Source organism: Leuresthes tenuis, unplaced genomic scaffold (genome assembly GCF_036924035.1).
Source record: "Leuresthes tenuis unplaced genomic scaffold, fLeuTen1.0.hap1 SCAF_3, whole genome shotgun sequence".
Classification (NCBI taxonomy): domain Eukaryota; kingdom Metazoa; phylum Chordata; class Actinopteri; order Atheriniformes; family Atherinopsidae; genus Leuresthes; species Leuresthes tenuis.
In genome coordinates this window covers 17469743-17491933 of record NW_027325357.1, presented here as the reverse complement: position 1 = coordinate 17491933, position 22191 = coordinate 17469743, and the positions used below count along the sequence as shown (strand labels likewise).

The following is a 22191-nucleotide window of genomic DNA, read 5'->3' as shown; positions in this document are numbered from 1 at the left end:
GATGAAGCTCAAAGACAGGTTCACCCTAGTACTCTTCACAACCTTAAGGGAGATATGATTCCATGTATAACCAGCATTTTGGCTTTTATGTCTGGCCCAGTTATGTATTCAAAGCTCAGAGGACGACACGGGAAATACTATACAAAGGAGAAAGTCCCAGGAGAATTGCTGACTAACACTGAACAAAGAGCGAGCGGGAGAGGGGGAGGCACATGCTCACATACACACAGAAACATGGATCAAAGAGGCTGTGCTGCATGCCAGTACTGTTTACTCAACTTGCCTTCAGCTTCAAACGTCACTTAAGTCTTTGCATTCAGAAGCTGCTGCAGCTAAAACCTCCTTCACTTTTCAGTGAAGAGTGCGTAACAAAAAATGTCAGCCTGCACTTTAAGCTTTCCCAGCCTCAAAGATTTTTTTAAAAATATCACGTTCTCTTATATGAACTCAAGTGTTGTACTATTTCGCAAGGAAACTCGAAAAATTCCTAACAATAGGCACAATGGGAAAATAATTGCTGAAGAGAACAAATAGCACAACTCTAAAGCCATAGTGGAGGCTTTGTGAGGCTGCATGGGCACACTGCCGTCCCTGCTAAAAACATACCATCATAATAAAAAAGCCTCTTCAGGAAAAACTGTATGTGACTGCTGTGCTAACCTTCATCACTGGTGTGTGGCTCTGTTCCATTATCAGCCTCGTCAATGGTTCCTGGTTCACTATGGGGGCTGTCACTATAAGAGCAAATGCAAAGTGAAAAGACACCATCTGTCATGATTCATTTTTATGAACAGTGAGCATATCTAAGCAGAGAATTAGCTGATGAGACTCAACACAAAGCAGAGAACTATATAACTATTGCAATTTGCACGAGTTCATTGTCTGAGATTTTCAGGACTTACCAGTACTCTTCCCCCCCAGTCATGCACTTCTCATATACTGGTCCATCCAACTCCCGTTGATTAGGAAAGATGACTTCATTGTGGATAATGATGGTCTTGATGACCTCGTTTACATGTGCCTGACACGCCACAGGATCCTGACTGTCTGGGATGGGCATCAGGGTCGGACCAAAGCAGATAGCTAAATTGTATGGATCCATCATGTTTTCATCGCTGTACTGGGAAAGACTAAGAAACGGCACAGGAGAGCAGAGAGATTTTAATATATAAAATATCTGTAAACTGAGAATAACCTGTTACATAAAAGTAATCATTTGGTCCAGTGCTTCAATTAAAACATTGGTCATTTCTGTTTCAGGAAACAAACTGCCATAATCTGATGTGAACAGCTGTGCACAGTGCAGACACGTCTTTCAGAGTCATTAATGTTAAATGAGTTCTGTTTTTACATATAATCTTAAATGCATCAATGCACAGGGGAGTTAGACATCTGCTCAAAACGCATTGTGATCGATTAAGCTTTTAACGTATCAACTTATGCAGCATACTCCACAATCCATTCTTGGAAACTAAATCGTCAGCACAGCAAGAAGAAATAATAAGAAGCCTTAGCACATTAATAACATGCCAAGACTGAGCAGAAACATCCCCGCTGGAATGGCTCCAACATAGAAAGGATATTGCCCTGTTGGCAAACTTATGAAAAGCCCAATCACAACAACAAGGCATGTAAATAACAGAGTAAATAAGTTAGTAATTAGATGTAATACATAGCAAGTTGTCTCAGGTTTTCACTTGTATATCTATCAAGTGTTTGTCTTCTGTACTGCTTATTATAGAACAGAATAACATTTGTATGTAAGGTAAGGTGCCATTTCTAATGTCATATCCTCTATGCAAACAGTAAAGGATCTTTGCACTTTACTGGCTGTGGCTTGAGGAGTCTAGTGTGACTCACTGATTGAGAAAGGCAAAAAGGTATCTCATGACGATAATGACTGTCCGAGGAAGAGTCACAATGATCTGCTGGAGATGATGCGCTCTCTCAGCTCCTGAGTCCAGCTCTGAAATACAGAAGACAGAGATAAAGAAGTGTAACAAAACTGCTTCACAATGTAATAGAGGATATATGAATTCACCCATTGCAGCAATAACCCAAAAGAATCATTTCATTGAGTTTTACAGACACTCGTTATCCATTTATGCACAACCCACCAAAGCATTTCAATCAAGTTGAGGTCTGGACTTTGTCTGGTTCATTGTAGCAAACTATTTTCATTTTTAGACATTCTGTTGTAGATTTGTTTCGGTGTTTGGGATCATTCTTCTTTTTTTATTACAGAGTTTCAGTCAAGCTTTAATAGTCAGACAGATGGCCTCACATTTGACTCTAGAATATTTTGGGATACAGGGGGGTTCATGGTTTTCACCAAACACAGTGCTGTGCATTATGGCCAGCATTATGCATTATTATGCATTATGCTGTGAGTTTTTTTTCTGTCCAAAGGACATTGCTCATTGTTTTAACTGTCATTAACTTACTGTCATAAACATTCGACATGCTCACTGAGTCTGAGACTCAAAGTCTGAGATGAACATCTTGGGGTTTTTTTGTCATTAACTTTAACTTCTAACAAGAAAATGATTACTTCAAGTTATTGGTGCTAAAGCTGGTTCCACAAGCGACTGGATAGTGTGAACATAGATTTTCATACACCATTTCTGCATTTTGGCTTAGTTTATCAAATAATGACATAGTGTGATATGTCATATATTGATCTGAGGTTGATCTGAGGATTTTTTTTATTATGTCCTCATATGTAAAATCGTAAAAATTATAGACGGTGTACTTTATTTTTAATGACAGTAGGTTTGAAAATAGACAAAAAAAAAAAGACTATAGAGGCAAAGCAAAAGGCAGAAAATGTTCCAAAAAATCTGAGTCTCAGACATGCCTCATGCTTTTCACCACATCCCCTAAAGCCAACTGAGTGATCAGCCTATTAGAAACAGCAGGAAACCTATTATGTGGTGAACTGCACATGGCGCAGGACACTGATGTGGCTTACACCCTCCTCTTCCTACTGACTCTCTGATAGACAGCAGGTGCAAATGCTGGGGTTGACATTACTTCCATGTGCTGCAAAGTGTTCGCACTGTAAGGTGGATTTTCTCCATTTGCTCGAGTCCACTCAAAAGTCTGTTGAGTATTTTCAGTTGACTCACTGATGGTAGAGATGAAGTCCAAAAAACGCTCCTTTGGGAAAAGAGGGTTCTCCAGTCCTCTAAAGTACAGCTTCAATACCCCTGCGACTGAGTTAATATCATGCTCATTCTGGTCATCAATCAAGGGATCTTCACCTGAGAAAAAAAAAAGTGAACTTTCAGTGGTGACATTTGTTGAACAAACTGACTAAGTGGGTTTATTTTGAGTGTTTGTGACGTGACAAGAAGGAATATGTGGACTCACCTCTCTCAAAAGAGTTCTTAATATCATTGACCTCCACCTGAGACCCTGGAACACGGAATATTCCTTGTTGCTGCAACCCTGAGAGAAATGCAAACCAGAATTTACGATTTTAGAGCTCTGCCAACTACCATTTCCCCCAAACCGCATTACCAGCTTCATGAAAGCCTATTGGAAACATATAACACATAGCCGGAAATGTAATCTAGTCACAAAGGGGAGATGCGTATTTTTCCAGGAGAGGGCCTCTCAGTGAGCCTGCAGCATGTGGTTCCAGTTAGAGGCTTCTAATCAGTTTTCTGTAGTTTCATTAGGTCCAGATCCAGAGCAAAGGCCTGCAGGCTACAGCAATGAGCTGAAGACAGATGTGAAGGTAGACAGGGCGGAGAGCTGCGTGTGTCTGTGTGTGTGCGAGCATATGTGCGTGGGGGAGGGGAGGGGAGGGGTGGGGTGACGAACAAAGACCACTTCGACTTTCAAAACTATGTGTGATCTATTGTTATGAGCTTGTCAAATCTTTGGCAGGCAGCTGAGCACCTCAGAGACTGAGGTGAAGAGCAGAGCAGGTCAGCCTCTGCATCTGCAGCTATTTGTGGCAGTAGATTGCCTTATCCAGCAGCTGCCGTCACCTCTTATAAAGCTAAAGGAGTTGTTAAAATATTAAACATTTGTTCTTCCTTTTTCTGCCCTATAGCTCAGAAGTTACACTCAAAACAGTAAAATGTGAAACTTACCATATAGATTGATGTATCTGATACAGCTTTCAACAACAAGGGGAATCAGTTGACCTGAATCCTAAAATGAAATTAAATCAAATTAAAATACAAATACAGGTCTAATTTCAACATAAAGCAGTACATACTTAGTGACATTACTATTCGTAAAAACATCAAATAACTAAAACATCCAAAGTGTAAATAGTGTAGCACAACAGAAGCAAGTTAGTTAGTAGTAACGGTGCCATATTATTAGTTACATTTTTTCCCTGCTTTGTAATTGTTATCAACAGTGGTACCTGAATACGGGTACGAGCATTCCTTCTTCCTCTGGGAAAGAAAGCAGCAAAGCACAGAGAAGCAGAGGAAGAGGGGGCAAAGAAGCACAGCATTAGAAAAGCTCAAAGAACAAACGACCCCTATGGAGGTTAAGAAGGCTAAGAACAGGGACTGGCATTAGGAAAGCTACAGAATGGCAGTCAGGAGTGGGTGCATTTAGGGACAAAGCAGATGCACTGCTCTCTCCTGCCCCAGTCATGGTGGTTGGATTTAGGGAGAAGACCAGAGATGGTATATTGTTCTGGAGGGAGTAAAAAGAGACAGCTGACTGTCACTCTGTCTGTGTGCATCAGCAGAACCATGGAAGGAAAGAGGAGGATTATAGATTAAACAGAGGCGTTATATCACGGCCAAAGGCAGCTGGAAGAAGAAGGAATGGAGGGCTAAAGTGAGAAGAAGAATGAGTACAAAGGCTCTAGTTGCCATCCCCTCCTGCACCACAGGGGCTTCTCAGTCACACACCACCACCAGGGGGTACCTTGATGAAGGTCTCCATATTGCCATTAAACAGCTTATGGTTATACATGGAGCGTGGTCTAGGTTTCCGCATTTTCTGTGGTTTAGGGGGAAGGGTGGGAGGCCTGGGAGTGATGGACAAGGGGGACAAAAATATATCTTGTGAAACTAAAGAATCAAATGTGACTGAAAAAAAATATGGTTTCTAATTTAAAGCTTTAAAAAAAACAGTAATAAAAAAATATATTTAGTTTTAATCTGAAAAAGCAAACAAAAAATAAGAAGAAAAAGTTACTTTGATCAAGTTGACCCTCCCTCAATACTACAAATGTTTTGGAAGGAGCAGAACTGAAGCACTAGATTGTTAATATAACATAAACTACTAAAATTAAAGTCATAGATTTCTAACTGATATTTGATAGGTGATTAATTTGAGTAAATTAAACTAGAAAGTCATGTGATATGCATATGAATAATCCTGAAAAAATTGAACATTTCCACCCTGAAAACAAGTTTGCAAAACGATCTTATCAATAATATCAATTCATTTGCAATAGGTTCTGTTTCATCCATTGACATAAATACTTTACCCTGCTCGTCCAAACAAATGCAGAGATACCGTCATGCAAGCAGAACTTTTGTTTGACAGCTTCATCAAGTTGCAGCAAAAAAAATAATTAAAATGTCTAAAAAACCTTCAATATAAAAATCTTTTTAAAGACGGAACCCCCCCCCCCAATTTGTACATACTGATTTATGTTGTATATCATTTTACAACTACATAAACATACTAAATAAACACACCATTTATTTGGTCACATTCATTAAAAAAAAACACTTCTTAAAAAGAAGTTTTTTTCTCTGCTTGGTTGTTTAAACAACCTCTGTTCTACTTTTGCCTTTTCCTCTCTGGAGTGGACTTTAATGGTCAAAAGGCCTAAGACGAATGGAATAAGCAGGTGTTTCATGGTAGTAAAGCAGGGATTACAAATGGCTCACGTCTCAGATGGGATCTCACCTTGTAGTTCCACATTCAGCTCTTTCCCCTGAGAAAAAAACAAAGGAGGGACATGTTATATACTTGTGTCGTTATAGTACACATTACACAGACTCCAGCCAGTCTCTTGCCTCACTGAAGGGTTGCATGACACACAACATCACTATTGAGAGAGAGATGAATAGAGCTGTGCCAACACTACTCAGTGGACAAAGCCACTGAGCAGTCGTCTCTGAAGCCTCGGGGGACACAGAGGACCCCGAAAGGTCACGGGCCTCCTCCAGAGCAAAGAAACAGGGGTGGGTGGCAGCTGCAGGTTGGGGTGGGAGGGGCCCATCAGTGGTGACACTGAACATTGCCTGTGCTGGTTCACTGAGCCTTTTGTTGTTGTTTTTTCCCCAACAATACATTCACATAATACATGCATTCTTATATTTTGGCTAACCTAAAAGATGTGGGAGAACATTATCAAACAGCATAAAAAGAAAGAAAGCAAATTCAAAGATGGCCCGAAATGTCTTTAGGAACAGAGAGTCAGAGACTTTGTCCAGCAGAGACTAAATTATAGCTGCCATAAAAATAAAAATAAATAAACAATGGCACCAAAAGATTCTCTTTATTGCATCCAATAATGAGTAGAAAGAGTGAATGCAAACCCATTTCTCAACAAATCTTTCTGGCAGATGGGACCAGGTCTCTGGAGCATTCATGTGAAAAAACAACAGCATGTTTCGCCTCACATCATTCCACTGAGTGATTGCCCTTTCTATCTTTGACCAGCATAACTCAAAATTTCACATCCATGTATAAGATGTATTTTCTATAAACATGAAAAGTAACTAGAATTAATGCAATTTCTCTGAACAAAATAATTGGTGGGCTGACAGGTATCTTCCTTCCATCTTTCCGAGAGCCAGAACTTGATGTCATGTTTTTTTATCAATACATGCGTCATGATGTAAATGCCATGTGGCACTCACCAATCTCGTCTTGTTCCCTCTGTCGTGCGCACACCCACCCACGCATATACACAAACAAGCTATTCTGAGTATGTGGCAATGAGCTAATGAGCACGACTCATCCGTAATTGATCAGATAAATAATTAAACACGGGTGGTTCCTGGAGACGCCATATGCTCTGCTCTTACGTTCTCTCAGCTGCTCTACCGTGGACACTTGACCACAGTATAATGTGACTGTTTATGACAGGGGCAGCATGCAGCTGATTGTTTGCAAACTTTCATCACAAGGACAATCTGAAGTCCTAAGGATGAAACTCAATGTTAGGAAATTAATATATCCTAAGTGTGAAATGCATATTTTTATACAGGTTCTCGAGGCCTCAGCTTGCTACACTTTATGCTCTTTCATATTTACCGAAGCCCTGACGCAGGAGCAGCTGCAGAAATGGGCCCTGGTTTGGTCGAGCTGATTGATTGGGCGTAAACTATTCATGGCCGAGGTGACAAGGGGATCCCGGGGGAAGAGGTGGAGCCAAGGAAATCCTCTCTCCTGTAGGATGGAAATGGAAACCCTCCCAACAGCTATACCAAATAGGGACTAATTGGATGATACTCTAACCAGTGGAGATAAGCCCAAAGAGGAATGAACACCTTGATGTCAGTGTGGCCTGTTTTGGGAGTGATAGCATTCCTTTTCAAAATCAGCTTTCAATTCCTCTTTTTTTCTGCTGCCTTTTGAGATGCCCTATGTCTTTGTAGACTCCAATATATCATTCCCTTTTTATCAGATCAAACCACGACCACTGCAACCCTGAAGGCAAGAGCTTTTGCAGAGTTATGAGAAGATTTTACGGATGATTATCACAGCACAACAACCTAGCTCTTGTGCACAGCATTAAAAAAAAAAACAGACTTCAGACAAACCAAAGAAAAATGGCTCCTTACCTTCCCCCAGTGTCTGCTTAAGTAAGTCATGCTTGGCTTGCAGTTTAATGATGAGGTTACTGCCATTCAGGAACTCCTTGAATTTCTAGATGGAGAGATGAAGGCATAAATGAGTCAAGACCGGCACTAATTGATCACATGAGCACCGTTGAAAAATTTAGTGCTACTAAAATCAGCGAAAATTTAATTTGTTGCAGTTTTAATTCAATGTCTGTTTTCGGAACATGCAGCGATGATGACTGAAGCCTTCGTTTCGAAAAGCGCCATAAAGCCGGAGCTCACAACAGGCTGATACCCGTCAACAGTTTGGACCAACAGACAGAACGAAATAAACTTACTGAAAAGTAGAACATCTCAGTCTCCTGTTGGTTCGCCCTCCTCTTGGCAACATTGAGCTTGCTCATGTATGACTCGGACGCCACCGATTTGATGGATTCAGTGGAGCGGCTGTGCTGAAAGGCATCTGACACGTCAAAGTCTTCCACTGTCAGCATGTCCTGCAGCGTTTGCATGGTGGCATCCAAAGTCTTCCTCACCTGGATAGATTTCAGAGGGGAAATGGGGAAGAGCGAAGATGACAAATGTCCATATCATCTGTTTAATGCACATCATTGATTTGTTTAAAAAATGTGAAGTATCTGACAACACTCAAAGGCAAGAGGGAGTTATTTATGGAACTAGGACATTTGCAGTACAACATATCTGATTGCCAGACAATAAATTACCTTAAACTGCACTGAAAATGACAGAATCGGAATATAATCAGAATATAAATTGAGAGCAGTTGTCAGCTCAGGTCTGCATTGGACTATGACATGAAAAAGTGTCTTGCAAAGATATGAAAGTACTGAGGAGGCTTTTTGATTAATAAGTGTAATTTCCAGTAATGACATGGCTCCTCCATTATCCTCCTGAACACAATACACAGCGTGACAGGGAAGAGGCAGCGCTATTTCCACCTCCATTTGCACCTTTTGTGTCTTCTCTTTATAAGCAATCTCTGCCTTCATGACAAAACAGACAATTTCATATATAACTAAACAGAAAGTCCGACATGGGCACTGTGACGATCTACGCATATTCCCAGCTCCCTCAGATCCAGGGTGATTGGAGAGAAACTGCAATGAGAGCAGACGGTGATGTGGCCCTTCTGCTTGGTATTTTGCCCTTTGATGGCCTGATGGTTCTGGGGAAAATGAGAGAGACGTTTGTCTCTTTTTTTCATATATACTAACCTCCTCATTCTCAATCTTTAGTGTTGCTAAGCGAGATTGCAGTTGGTGGTAACGCATCAGGAGTTCAGTCTGGACCGGCTGCTGGGCACTGACCTGGCACACCTGAAGGGGAGGAAGGAAAATGGACAGAACAGCTCAATTTTGAGGAGTAACAGTTTATCTATTTAAAAGAATATATCTATTAAAATCAGTGATAACAAAAAGAAGCGTTTAAAAAAAAAAACTGAAGCATTCAGATCATCTTACCTCATCTCCCATGTGTGGCAGGTATTCAAAGCGCATCGGAGGACAGAACACCTGGTTATGCATATCCATGATCTTGTGCTTGTCACTGCGGGAGTCCAGGTTGTCCACTGCATTCTCGATTATATCCAGTCCCTCGTGGCGTGATGTCTCGAGGTTGTACTCTGCAGACAAGTAGGTCCTGAAGGTGCGTGCCAAGCTGGCGTGGTAGCCCAGGTCACAGCACTGTGGAGACAAAATAACAGATAAACAACCTGAAAAACACTCTACATGAAGATTAGAAAATTAAACTGAATGTATTATGTAATTAAGAGTTAGTTAACACAAGGTGATATTACAGTTAGTGTAGTGAGCACACCCCGGAGTATTCTTTCTCACTTCACTGTTAATGTTAAGTTATTCTGTAACTAAACAAATGTAAAGAATGTGTTTTTTGTTGTACAGAATATCAGTTTGAGCAAGTTTCTTCAAGTTCAGGTCTATCTAATTGACTAAAGACCACATTATGTTCTGCTTTACGTTACCGTTCGAAAATAGAAGTAGAGTTTATAGAATTACAGGAGCTGACACAGTAGGACACCAGGGATAATTACAGAGCCTTATCACACTGAGCTGTATGAAGTAACCTAATTAAGCAGTGGATAGCAGTGAGGAGGTTTAGAGGAAGCTTGGGGCAAATGACAGCACAGTAAATCACTAAGTAAACGCTCTTTAAAACTCTTTAGCACCGAGGAAGTAGTCACTCTGCTTTGTGCACAAACCTCATTGCACCACTCAGTCAAATTGGCTCAGCAGACCCACGTCTACAGGGAGTAAATTAGCTTCTTTTTTAAAACAAGCAAACATTCATACATCTGCAGAAGCAGCCTGCAGGAGCAGGCGACAGGGGAAGCTTAAATATAAGCGCTTTTGAGGTCTTTTTAATTCTTAAGTTTTCTCATCCTTTCTCATTACAGCTGCGTATATACTGCATCCGTATCACATTTGAATCTTTAAATATTTATTCATTTGTAAGTATTTCCAAACAATTACACTTACTACATCAAATTTAGCAATATCACAGATAGAAAACGAATCTAAATGGTATAAGGTGGCCCTGCTTTCCAATCATAGTCGCATCCGAGAAGCTCAGGTATCACAAAAATCTAAATTTATCAGCAGAGTGGTAAATACACTCAACATGTTCTTCTGAACTACACATCAGCACTGAGACTGACTGACCAAGCTTTTTTCTTGCTGCTGAAGCATCTGGTTGTCAGCTGAGTTAAAGAGGTCGGTGTTGTACTTATGTGCTGTGTGCGTGCAATCATGTTAAACGTGATCCTGGTGATGCTTGTAGTACTTGAACTACCACATGGTGGTCTTGAGTACTTTGGCAGGTGTTTGTTTGTTTATCCGACTTCCTGGCAGTTTTTTCTTTGTCTGTCTGGAAGGATGCAAAAATGAAAGTGACTCCTTCCCACTTTCCCGTATTTGTAACTCGGCATACATAAGGTATATATATTTCGGTGTACAAACATGTAACATTCTCCACAACGGATTAGGGCAGAAAAGTAATTGGTTTGATTCAGTGCAAGATGGTCTCTTGCTCAGTATGTGCTGGCACTTGTCAATCAAACATGGCGAACAAAGCTTTTCCTGCCTCTTGCCATCTTGTGGGAGACAGACCAGTCAAATTAACAGTCCAAATCCCTGCCGCTCAGCAGGATTTAGGATGACATGGACCACTGAGTTTACAGACACTGAATCCATAAAAGTTTCCTAGAAAAAAAGCCAGGAATTATGCTCCACTGACAGTCCACCTATGTCCATCATACTGCAAACAGCCCTGGAGTTTAACTACGAGTCATGTTCACTGGTTTATAGAAATAACATTGAATTAATGTCTTATCATGACTGACCAGCAGAATGTGCACCTGTCACTGTGACTATTGTAATGCTGTGTGATGGTCTTATCTCAAGCAACAATGAGACAACCAGGCCATTTGCACAAAGATGAGGGGAAGAAGAAAGACACATGAACGGAAGAACATTTCCTAACCCACTGAATACAATGTAAAACTACAGCAGTTGAACGCTGAAGCCTTCAAGGAAAATCAGAAAAAAGCACAAAGTTGAATTTTTTTTTTTTTTTTTAAGGCAGAAAATGCAAAAAAAAAAAAAATCTAACAGTTCAAAGATGGTCTTTCTTTGTCTGTGTCAGTACTGTTTAGTAGAGGAACTGAAAGAAAGAAAACAAATGAAAACAAGAACATTTTCGGTTCATTATGAAATGGTGGCAAGACAAAGGAGACCGAGGCGACCTGCCACACTCACAGTAATTAATGGAGAACATTGATTAGAATGCAAGCAAAGCCACACAAAGCCCTACCTCCCTGAAGACAGAGGTGTGTCTATGTGTGAAATAAATGAAGGTTTTTCAGAATTAGTCAAAAAACTTTCTCTTTTCAATCCCTTTGATTTTAATCGGGGTGACTAGTGTCAGGTGACTTGAGGCTGAAAGATCAGTTCCAACAACATTAATCGTATTCAGGCCTATGAAAAACATCTCTAGCTGATTTCAACCAATCTCCAGCCCTTAATGGTTTTGCTGAAAAAAATCCTTTGAAAGATTGGTAATGAGGCTTTGTAGTAGTGCTACTGGTTCACAGTTCAAATAACATTGCTTTATACCTGCCGCTTAGATTGAATGTTTCTATGAGTTGAAATATCAGGTTAAGGAAACAAGAACTGAAATTAAATTCCTTGTGCAACCATTGAGTCAGAACAAAAGGGTCACTTTGTAACAAAACACCAACAGCTTCTTGAGTCACTGTCCTCTAATCAGATCCATGAAAGAAGAGACTACAGAAGGAGAGACAACAGAGCAAGTGTGTGTATGTGTGTGTGTGTGTCCTGGGTCATATTTTTCCTGATGACAGCTAGAGGCAGATAGTTACAAGGACATGCAGTGTTTTTTTTCCCCAGCAAAGCTCCCAAAAGCAGAAGCAAAAGAATGAAAAAGACAGATGGGACGGAGAAGAAAAAGATAGAGCAGAAATAATTCTGTCAACATTGATGAAGCCCCTTGAAAGCATCAATAAGAATCATGCTTCTGTAACTGTTTAGAAGTACAGAGCATTGCTCTGCTAATTTTCATGTCAACAGCAGTCAGTCACCAGCATGTCAGCATCAGGCTTTATAATGCTGCAATTAACACTAGAAAAAATGGTGGCAACTACATTTACTTTGGCCCACAGAGCAGCTTGAAAACAAACAGCTAACAGGCTGAGAGGGAATGAGACATGAGAACAGATGGTGAGAGAAGTGACAGTGTGCTGCAGAGTTAAATCAGCATCAGAGGTCCCAGCTGAGAGATATAAACAAACACATGTTCCAGGCGAATACTTACATCAATCATATCAGAGACGTCATGGATGTAATATTTTGCCACCACTGCATTGGTTGCTGCCAGGTTCAACAAATAGTCATTCCGGGCTTTCGTGCATTTCAGCTTATTCTCTGAATACTTGGCTTGCCTCTGAGGAGGAGAGAAGAGACAACAGGAGGTGAAGAAAAAAAAAAAAAAACAATCAGTGCAGGAAAATCAAGCAGCAAGGGAATTTAAGCGTGTGCTCAGGCAGCTGCAGCCTCTGGATCGTGAGACAGGTAGAGACAGCTGGGAAAGTTGGGAGAAACAGGCTCTGGAGGAAGCTGGCTCGAGATATTAAAGTATTAAGAGGCACAGGCAGGCTTGCTTATTGGTAATATTCTGCCTCTTAACGGTAAAGTATCAGATACAGGTATCACTTACAAATAAAGATAAGACTTCTGGGGCAAAGCTCTGCTGCTGACTCTCTGTATCTTTTTTGTATTTTTTCTTTTTTTTGCATTTATCTTTGTAGTTATGTATCTATTTTTACTGGAGACCAAAAAAAAATTCAATAAAGTTCTTTTAAGACTCTAAGAACTAATGAATGATGGCATTAAATATAATGGCTGACATTTTGGGAACGCTCTCATTGCTTTCTTGCCTTAAGTTTGATGAGAAGTATGTACAGCAGCTCAAAACAGCAGCAGGCTGTTTTTCCCTATGATAAAAAATTTTGAGACAGCTAAAAATAGTAAAAAAACCAATAGCTAAAACTTTAAGCTCACCATTTTACAGTCAAAATGACAACCAGATAGACTGCCTTATACTCACAAACAATTTCTAACTCCAGGTGTAGGTATCATTTAGGTACACATTTTTCAAAATCTTATCATCTCATCTAACTGTTGTTAAAAAAGGAGGTAAATTTAAAGTGTAACGAACAATTGTTAGCTTTCCTTTGGCCAATACAGACAAATGCATATCATTATAACTTTGAAGTACAAGAAATTATATAATGTGGCATATTGTGCTGCACGGACCCAACTCAATGATCATACAAACTTACTTTGTTACTTCTTCACATAATTTGTAAAGTAGCATTACCCACTTTAACACCACAGTGATTCAGATGCAACTCGGTGCAAACTAGATAGTTTTATACATTTCACTATACATAGGCATTCTATTTTCAATTTCACAAAGCTATGAGGCAAAAAAAAGGGAAGGAAAAGGGATTCTTTTTCTTTCCTGCCTTTTCCCTCAACCTGTTTGCAGGCAGACGAATGAGACAAAAGCAGAGGGAAAAGGAGGACTATGCATCGCCATGCTGTGTTATAAATAGTGTGCAGCTCCCAATGCAGGCAGCATTACTGAAGTTACCATCTCGTGGAGGCAGAAACTCCGGTGTACTGGCAGTGTTTTGATTTTCTGCACCTACGAGATAATGGCAGTCTCTTCATTTGCATGAAGAATTCAAGAGGAAGCTACTGAATAAGAAACATATGGTAGCATCTGAGGTACAGAATGCTCCAGAGACAAAGAGCCCTACACTGCTGGCAGAGAAACTAGGAATGTGGATTAGATGAAGAGGGAGTTGGCTTATTGCTCTGCGTGCATCTGGCTGCGGACCTACAGTGTCCTCCTGAGAGTTTCTGACATTACACTGATGTCTTTCTGCTCATCTGTCACTCTTTCCAAGTAAACCCAAAATCCCATCAATATCTAGGCTTGATGAGAAGCTCCTTAAAGGTTTTCCAAGCCTACATGCTGAACTGATGTTTCAGGGTTTATATAGCACACATAAATCCTGCTTCAATGTAACAAATCTGTCCCTCAGCTGACGCATACTTGCCTTCTCTTTCATCTTCTCAATTTTCCTGACTGAGCTGCGTCTCGACTGGCGGTCCTCGTGGCGGAGAAGGTTGACGTTGAGGTCTCCAGACTTGCTAAATTGCTTCTCCTCCTGCTTCTCAGCATCCTTCAGCTTGCTCTCAGCGCTGATGCTCTCAGTGTGGTACATGTGATAAGTTTTCATCACCTGCAAGATAAAAGCGAGATAGACCCTTTTATGTTTACCATAAGCACATTTTTCAGTTTTTTTGTATTAAAATTCATTGACTCAAGGATGTTGCCAAACTATGTGAGAAATAACAAAGATACAGCGGTATTATCAGCAGAATTTGACATTGCTCAGACAAATACAGTTGCACCCACTGAAGGGGATGAAGAGCTTAGTGCTTCACGTAAAATTTTCAAAAACCACTAAACAAGCCCCAACTCCGACTTTGTTCAACAATATATCAACTTGATAAATGAATGGTACTACTTATATTCATTTAATGGAAGGTTTACATTAACATGATCTTTATTGGTATGATCCTCAAATATATCTCACATGTACAGAGCCTCCTTGTCTTCTCTTTCCACTAGATGGTTTGATTGAACCTTTTTATGGCAGCTTGGAGGGTCAGTTTTGGGGTGCCAATACAACAGAAACACAGATGTCCCTACATGAGGATTACTTAAGTGGATCCAGGCTGTGTTTGCTTTAGTCTTGGTTGTCAAATCTCCAACTTGCCCCCTCATCCTCTCCTAGCTCTAGCTTTCCTTGCCTCGATGAAATTTCTACGTCATCTTCAGTCTTTTTGGAAATAATGTCGACATGTTTTCTATGCTCTCTGCAATGACTTCTCCCCTGTAATCTCTACTTAAGACACTCGAAATCTGACAGCCCCCTCTCACCTATTTTCGTGGTCCAACGTGATGATGACAAGACTAAAGTGACAAAAAAAAACCTTGTTGGACGAGGCAGAAGGACCCTTAATCTGTCTTAACCCATCCCAGATGCTATCTGAGAGGCTCCCTTTTTTGAGGCCCATTGTGCCCTGGCCCAGATGTGAGCTCCATTTTCCAACACCAAAGTGTACTTGATCTTCTAGGAACACCTAAGGATATCCGACAGTCAACCTGAACAGTAATTTATTTGTTTCCTGTGATCAAACGAGTTATGTTCACTTGCACTGTACTTAACAGTAGTGTTCCTTTTAAGTGAATACTGCACATCAAAATTTGCTGTTGGGTCACTCACAGTTTTAATTTTCTACTGACCTCCGACCCTGTGAGAGTCATTTTTTTTTTCCAGTCATGCTGCTTGAAGAGGCCCTATTTAGTAACTACTGTGCACTGAACAAGTTCTTTCTAGACATCACAGTAAGTCTAAGGAGGAAATAAAGAAAAACAGCTTGTTTTCAGAGTGAGACATCAATAAACAAGTGCCTCTCCTGGACAACTGAGACTAGACTAACAGTCTCTTCCTCCCTAGGCAGTCACTACTCTCTAAAAAAAAAGTGCTAAACTTCAGTGTTACTTTGAACCATCTGACCACAGATCCTGCAGCTAAGATACAAAGTAATTTGCAGGAAGACTAAGCTCAGCTGTGTCTCTAAGATGTGTGTGTATAGTTGAGTCCTTAGACAACAGCTGAGGGCTGCTTAGCTGCTAAGCAGAGTCTCTGTGCTGGTAAAAGACACAGCAAGACTTGATAAATAAGAAAAACCTTTTCCCTAACAAATAATCTGTATAAACTGTGTCATAGAGTAATAGGACGAGAGAGGACAATAATTATGGGAGAAAACCCCTGAAGAAATGCCTCAGCTTAATAAAACCTTTATCATAACACTGGGTATGCATAGGGTTAGAGATAAAAAAAGTAAGTAAGTGCTGTGGCATGTTTTGAGTTGTATGGCATCCAACTGTATATCATATTAAATGGTGGGGCAAAGGACATCTCAATTTACAACCTGTTTAATAATGACCGTAAAAATTCACTGCCTGATTGAAAAAGACAAATGTTTTTCAACGGCACTTTATCTTCTGGATCTTTCCAGATCTTTAATTCTGCACGATAAGTTGTGCAAGGCTGTGAAGTAATGATGACCCGTCTCCAGAGGACGCTGCATCTGACACAACAACGGCTGCAACAGAACAGGATAAAGAAGGTATAGAGAATGGGTGGATGGATGGATGTAAGTGGAAGGTTGATAAAATAACAAAAATGCAGTCATGTGAAAGAGAATGTATTTACAATTATTAGGATTTATGTAACAGGACATTATAAATGACTCATCTGGTCCTTACCAGGTGTTAAAATGAAGAAAAAAAAGTATTGAGTAGCAGCCAGGTGCTGCTAATTTTGTTGGTCTGGAACTTTTAGATGGGTATTAACACAATGCCATTGAGAAAAGACATCAGCAATGATCTTAGAGAAACAATTGATACTGCCATTCAATCTGGGAAGGGTAACATGGCCTTTTTTGAGAGTTTAATTTGGAATTCATCATTCTGGAGTGAAAAAGATTTTTGACAAGTGGAAAACATTAAGGACAGTTGTCAATCTTCCCAGGAGTGGACGATCAGAGGTTCACCCCATGGTCAGACTGTGCAATGCGCTGATAAACTGCAAAAAGAAAAAAAAAAACCCTCAGACCTACATCTCAGACACTACAGAACTCAGTTAGCATGTTAAATGTTAAAGTTCATGACAGTAGAATGAGTAAAAGAATGAACATGTATGAATTGTTTGGAAGGGTTGCGGGAGAAAGCCTCTTCTCTCTGAAAAGAACATGGCAGCACAGCTTAGATTTGCTAATCTGTGTCTATAACAGACGAGACCAAAGTGGAGATGTTTGGTCAGAATGCACAGCAGCACGTTTTATGAATACCAAACACAGCATATCACCTCAGACCAACCGTCGGCACGGTGGTGGAGGACTGATGATTTGGGCTTGTTTTGTAGCCACAATACCTGGACATCTTGTAGTCATTAAGTCGACCCATTAACCCAATTCTAAGACCTGGTAAGGACTTGATTTTTTTTTTTTTTTGGTTTCCTAATATGTAAAACTGTAGATTTGAAAAAAGATGTATGCACTTTTTTAACATGTCTGTAGATTTTTTTTTGTGCATGAAAACACTGCTAAAGAAGTTGTTAAGAAGAAGAAATGTTCTACAAATTTGCCTCAGCTTAGGTTTATCCCAGTTTTAGTTAGTTGGTCATTTTTTTTGTTCATTGAGCAAAGAGTCAAGAGTCATCCACACCCCTCCTTTCTCCTTGTCTTATACCCAAAATGTCAACACATTACAGGGAAATGTATGAAACAGTTTTCTGTTAAGTTAGTTGTCTCAATGCAATTGTGTCTGCGTAGCAAATGTGTATCATGAAGAAATTTATACAAAATGTTTAAAAAAGGTGCTGAGCTACCATTTGCCACAAAAAAAGCTTTAATGCACCTTGGCATTGATTCTACAAGTTTCTGGAGAAGCACTGGAGGGATGGAATGTCAGAACAGAACAGAGTCGAACAATCCCCTAACTCAGGTGTCGTAAATGAAACTCCATGTAGTTGTGAGGTCTTGTTGGAAAAAAGTACAAAAGACGTGATGAAAGCAACTTTAACACAATTCACCCGAGACCGAGCTTTGGAGTCTGTGTTGATGTTACCAGAAGAAGACACTGAAGAGCAGACATCAGACACAAGGCAGTAGACCAGAAAGAGAAGATAAGCTGAATATTTATTGGTTCTGAGGTAATATTAAGTCTGTAAAGCATGAAATGACCACAAGCTGAATCCAAGAAAAACAGAATTTCCCTACGACATGTTGCTGAAAAGAACCGTCAGGAAGTGACTGTCTCATACCTTTCCTTCTGTTTTTCATTTCAGAGGTGGCGTAAATGTCAAAGCACAGACAAAAGGATTCTCACTTAATACTCCCTCTACAGCATTGCACTTTAAACAATATATGAACAATAGCTGCAGCCCACAGCGACGGTACATTATTTTTGGCAGGCAGTGAGACGTGTGAGAAAATACCAACAGGCAATCACCACACGGTCACACTATTGATTTAACCATTTCTGGCCACTTAGATACTAACAAGGGTCCAGAAAAAATACAATACACTATACCCTCCAAAATAAGCCATTACCTCTACCTTTTTTAAAGACATTGGTCAGTTATATGAGGTAAACCTTTAAGGCTGTATGTGTACAATACATGTCAATGTATTACATGTTATGGTGGTAACTGGGGGAAACCCTTCCAACATATAATTTTTCAGCTCTTAATTACAGTTGGACTGAAAAACGCAGCAATGGGTAATTATGCAATGGTTCAATGAAGTGAGAGAATAGTTATTATTAAATATTTCATGGGAACATGTATTGGCTTTAACATGAAACTACTCATCTTATGGGGAAACATGTTTGTGTTGAAAAAGTATTTCATCTTCCACCTTAGCTGCAAGGAAACTCCTTTAGAAGGAATGAGGCTGTAAGTCAATGTTTGGATTTTTAATTCTCAGCCAGACTGAAGTATGGGCCAAGTGGAACATGAGAAAAGGGACCATATGAGTTTGATCATGCCGCCAGAGAAGGAAGAATGGACAAAATTTGAAGATACACATTAGAAACCAGACTGAGAATGGATGGAAAGTGTGACCTCCATAAAAAGGAGGATCATTCTTAACCGAAAGGTGGCTAAGAGTATAAAACACAGCAACTTTGTTCCATTTTTCAAATGCATTAACACATATATGCCCTTGTTATGCACACATGCTATCCGTAACACTGTCTGATGCAGGGTTCAGGTAAACAGATGGCTCGACCAGGGAAGGCTGCCTCTAATCGCACTGCACAGATGAAAAAGTCATGTAAGGCAGCTCTGCCATCTTTTCTGTTTCACCTCAGGGGGCAGAAAATTGCTGAAGTTGCTTGGATCTCGTTCAGTTTGGGGCATTAAGCCTCCCTCACTAAGACCTTGTGTCTCAGTGCAGCAACAGCTCACTTCATTCTCATGCCTGACATACGTTCATCTGCCTGTGCGGTCTCCTGCAGGAAATTCCATTATTCACAATCTAGTAGTTAAGCTATTACCAATTATAGTTGAATAAATACAGCACAAGCATTTACCATAACACAATATAGTCATTACTTGTTATGTGATGCGTCATATCAGCATAGTATGTGCTAAACCTTCACTAACACAGCCCTCAAATTACGCCATTTTGTTTTTTGCTTGTTGATATTTCAACTCAAATAGTATTGAAAAAGATAATTGAATATTTACTAAATGTGATCTTTTGGCGATAAATGTTCACATGTTAACAACGAAGCAAAAAAAAAATTGAATCATTGTTTTAAATATATATATGTAAACACACGGAAAGCAGCAGTAGGATAAAAAAAGTGAAAGTGAAAGTGAAGCAGACGAATAATGCTTCAATGAAAGAGAGAAACAGAGCACGTAGCACCGGTGGACACTGCTCATTATTCTGACTACATATCAACAACAAAGCTAAGTGGAGGCATCAAATACGACAAAGTCACTGAGCTGGAAGAGGTCACCTGAAATTAATAAGTTGGTCCAGTGCGGAAGCAAGATGTCGCTTCGTATGTCTTCTTAAAAGCTCTATTTTCTCCTTAATCAAGAAAATCTTTTTAAGGACGACAGAGACATGTCAAGTAACAAGTATTTTTTGCGGCCCTGACCCCTGAACAAGATCAGAGTTAAATGTGGAATTGATTCAAGTCCAGAAACTGTCACATTTCTCTTCATGATTTACAGCTACCACCTCTCTTGTTCACATTCATCATCATCAATTATGATCAATCCATTTGTGCAAAGAGAGTAATAAACAGAGCCAAGAGATGTTTAGGAAAATAAACCAAAGAATCCCCTTTTGTATGCTGAAGTCTACTTAAAATTCCATGATTTCCTGACTACATTTCCAGTTTAAACTCAAAACTAATCAAGATAAAAAAAAAAAACGAAAGCATCAGTTCTCAGACATTTTACAGCAATGTTGGTATAACGTCAGAGGATTAAGATGGTCAAGTTAATATACCCTCAGCGGTGTATTTGCTCATTTTTAAAAGCAAAGATATTTACATGTATGTGCTTAAACAATTTCCCCTTTAACTCTCTGACAGCCTTAGAAGAACTATGACTGAATGAAGTGAAGTGAAGTGAAGGAAAATCATGAACTACTGTTTCATAAACGGAGTGAGGAAAGACAAGAATTGGGTGAGCTCAGTGATGAGATGAGGTGTGCGAGATCAAACTGCAGGAGATGCAGTCTGTTACTTACAGTGTAGAGTTCATTTGTCACCTTCACCAGCTCCTCGTGCATCTGGATCCCAATGTCCTTGCTCTGAAAAAAAGCGAGAAGGAAAAACAGGTGTGACTAAATCAGTCAGATGGTCATCAGTGGTGACCTTATGGAACAAACTCAGTCAGTCATGTCGATGCTATGACTGTGCTGAGTCGTAGGGAAATATCTCAAAATCTGCTGCACTGAACAAACCAGAACAAAGAATATATGTGACTTCATGATTCTCCATCTAGCACTGGAATCAGGACCGAGTTTCAACTTCACCAATGTGTCGGTTCAGATCTGCACATTCATTTTTAATGTGGGATTGCATAGCAACAGAAGGTCATTCTTTCATTTTTTTTATGGGGGGGTTAATATTTGTTTGAACTCTCACTGATGAATAATCAAGTGATACAAAAAAGCTTTTAAGCTTTTTTTTTGACAGCTTTTAAAAAACATACAACTGAAGTTGTCAGTAATCACACCTGCATGCCTCGAGTTCAAAAACAAGGGACACACCTTGCCCAGAAGGAGAAATAACTGATAGAGTGAATGTAATGACTTCTGTTTGTGTGTGGGAGAGGCTTTATTTAAAAAAGTTGGTGTCTTCAAGTAAAGGTGCGAAAATGCACAAACAATATGTCAGTCTCACACATGGAACAAACAGAAGCGTTACCTCTGTTATCTTAACTGAGCTGCTGTACCTTGTTGTAATACGAAATCCAACACAAGTCCTGTCTGTACCTCCTTTCTGACTGAAACAAAACTCTTTTGGGGTCTCTGTTTCAGTTTACATGGATACATTTTATCGATTTTTTTTTTTTGAATCTATGTTTTAAGTTATTTTCTTACAATGTTATTACATTAAGCTCACTAGCAACCTCAATTTAAACAGTTGAATGAGATATTATTACCGAGTGGCTAAAAAATTTAGGCTAGTTTAGTCGTTTCCTGCTAACTTCCTGCTAACATTAGTATTGTTTGTGTACATGTAGGCAGCACCGTAGACTGAAAATGAATCCCCTCTTACTGTAATCATGGAAAACACATTTTTCAAAAATCTTTATTGATGCATTTATATTAATATAGCCTCTTCCTTCAGTGGTAACCATACATCGTCATTCCTACATGCAAAACTGATACACAGAAGAGTGCACCGACAGAAGAGTTCATTCTTATCAGTCCATCATTTTGATCTTTGCTGCCTTCAGAGCAGAGGGTCGTGAGTGCAGATCAGGTCTTGTTAAATGCCAGTTAAATGGCATTAATCATCTGTCTGCTATGACGTTCAAATGTATCCCTGTCGAATACAGACTTTTCATGTAAGCATATTTTTGCCTGAGGAGTCTGATGTGGATGTGTTCATACATGTATATCCATTGTATGATCAATCTGCATTTCAAAACGTGCATACCACGGTTGTTGGC

The 22191-nt window shown here is 39.8% G+C and overlaps 1 protein-coding gene across 2 annotated transcripts in view; it reads right to left on the bottom strand.

The window, feature by feature from the left end:
* The window catches only part of srgap3 (SLIT-ROBO Rho GTPase activating protein 3), a 54637-nt gene that overhangs the window by 6380 nt on the left and 26066 nt on the right, over positions 1-22191 (bottom strand). The window contains exons 4-18 of one of the 2 annotated variants that reach the window (XM_072382217.1): positions 20759-20821; positions 14467-14652; positions 12654-12782; positions 9266-9487; positions 9020-9121; positions 8123-8320; positions 7785-7869; positions 5899-5926; positions 4903-5005; positions 4104-4164; positions 3373-3450; positions 3129-3263; positions 1861-1966; positions 903-1130; positions 661-734 (exon numbers count right to left, since the gene is read on the bottom strand). In XM_072382217.1, the coding sequence (XP_072238318.1) occupies positions 661-734; positions 903-1130; positions 1861-1966; positions 3129-3263; positions 3373-3450; positions 4104-4164; positions 4903-5005; positions 5899-5926; positions 7785-7869; positions 8123-8320; positions 9020-9121; positions 9266-9487; positions 12654-12782; positions 14467-14652; positions 20759-20821 (1798 nt within the window). Of the gene's footprint in view, positions 1-660; positions 735-902; positions 1131-1860; positions 1967-3128; positions 3264-3372; positions 3451-4103; positions 4165-4384; positions 4416-4902; positions 5006-5898; positions 5927-7784; positions 7870-8122; positions 8321-9019; positions 9122-9265; positions 9488-12653; positions 12783-14466; positions 14653-20758; positions 20822-22191 lie in introns of both variants that reach the window. The other variant, XM_072382218.1, reaches the window with a different exon arrangement.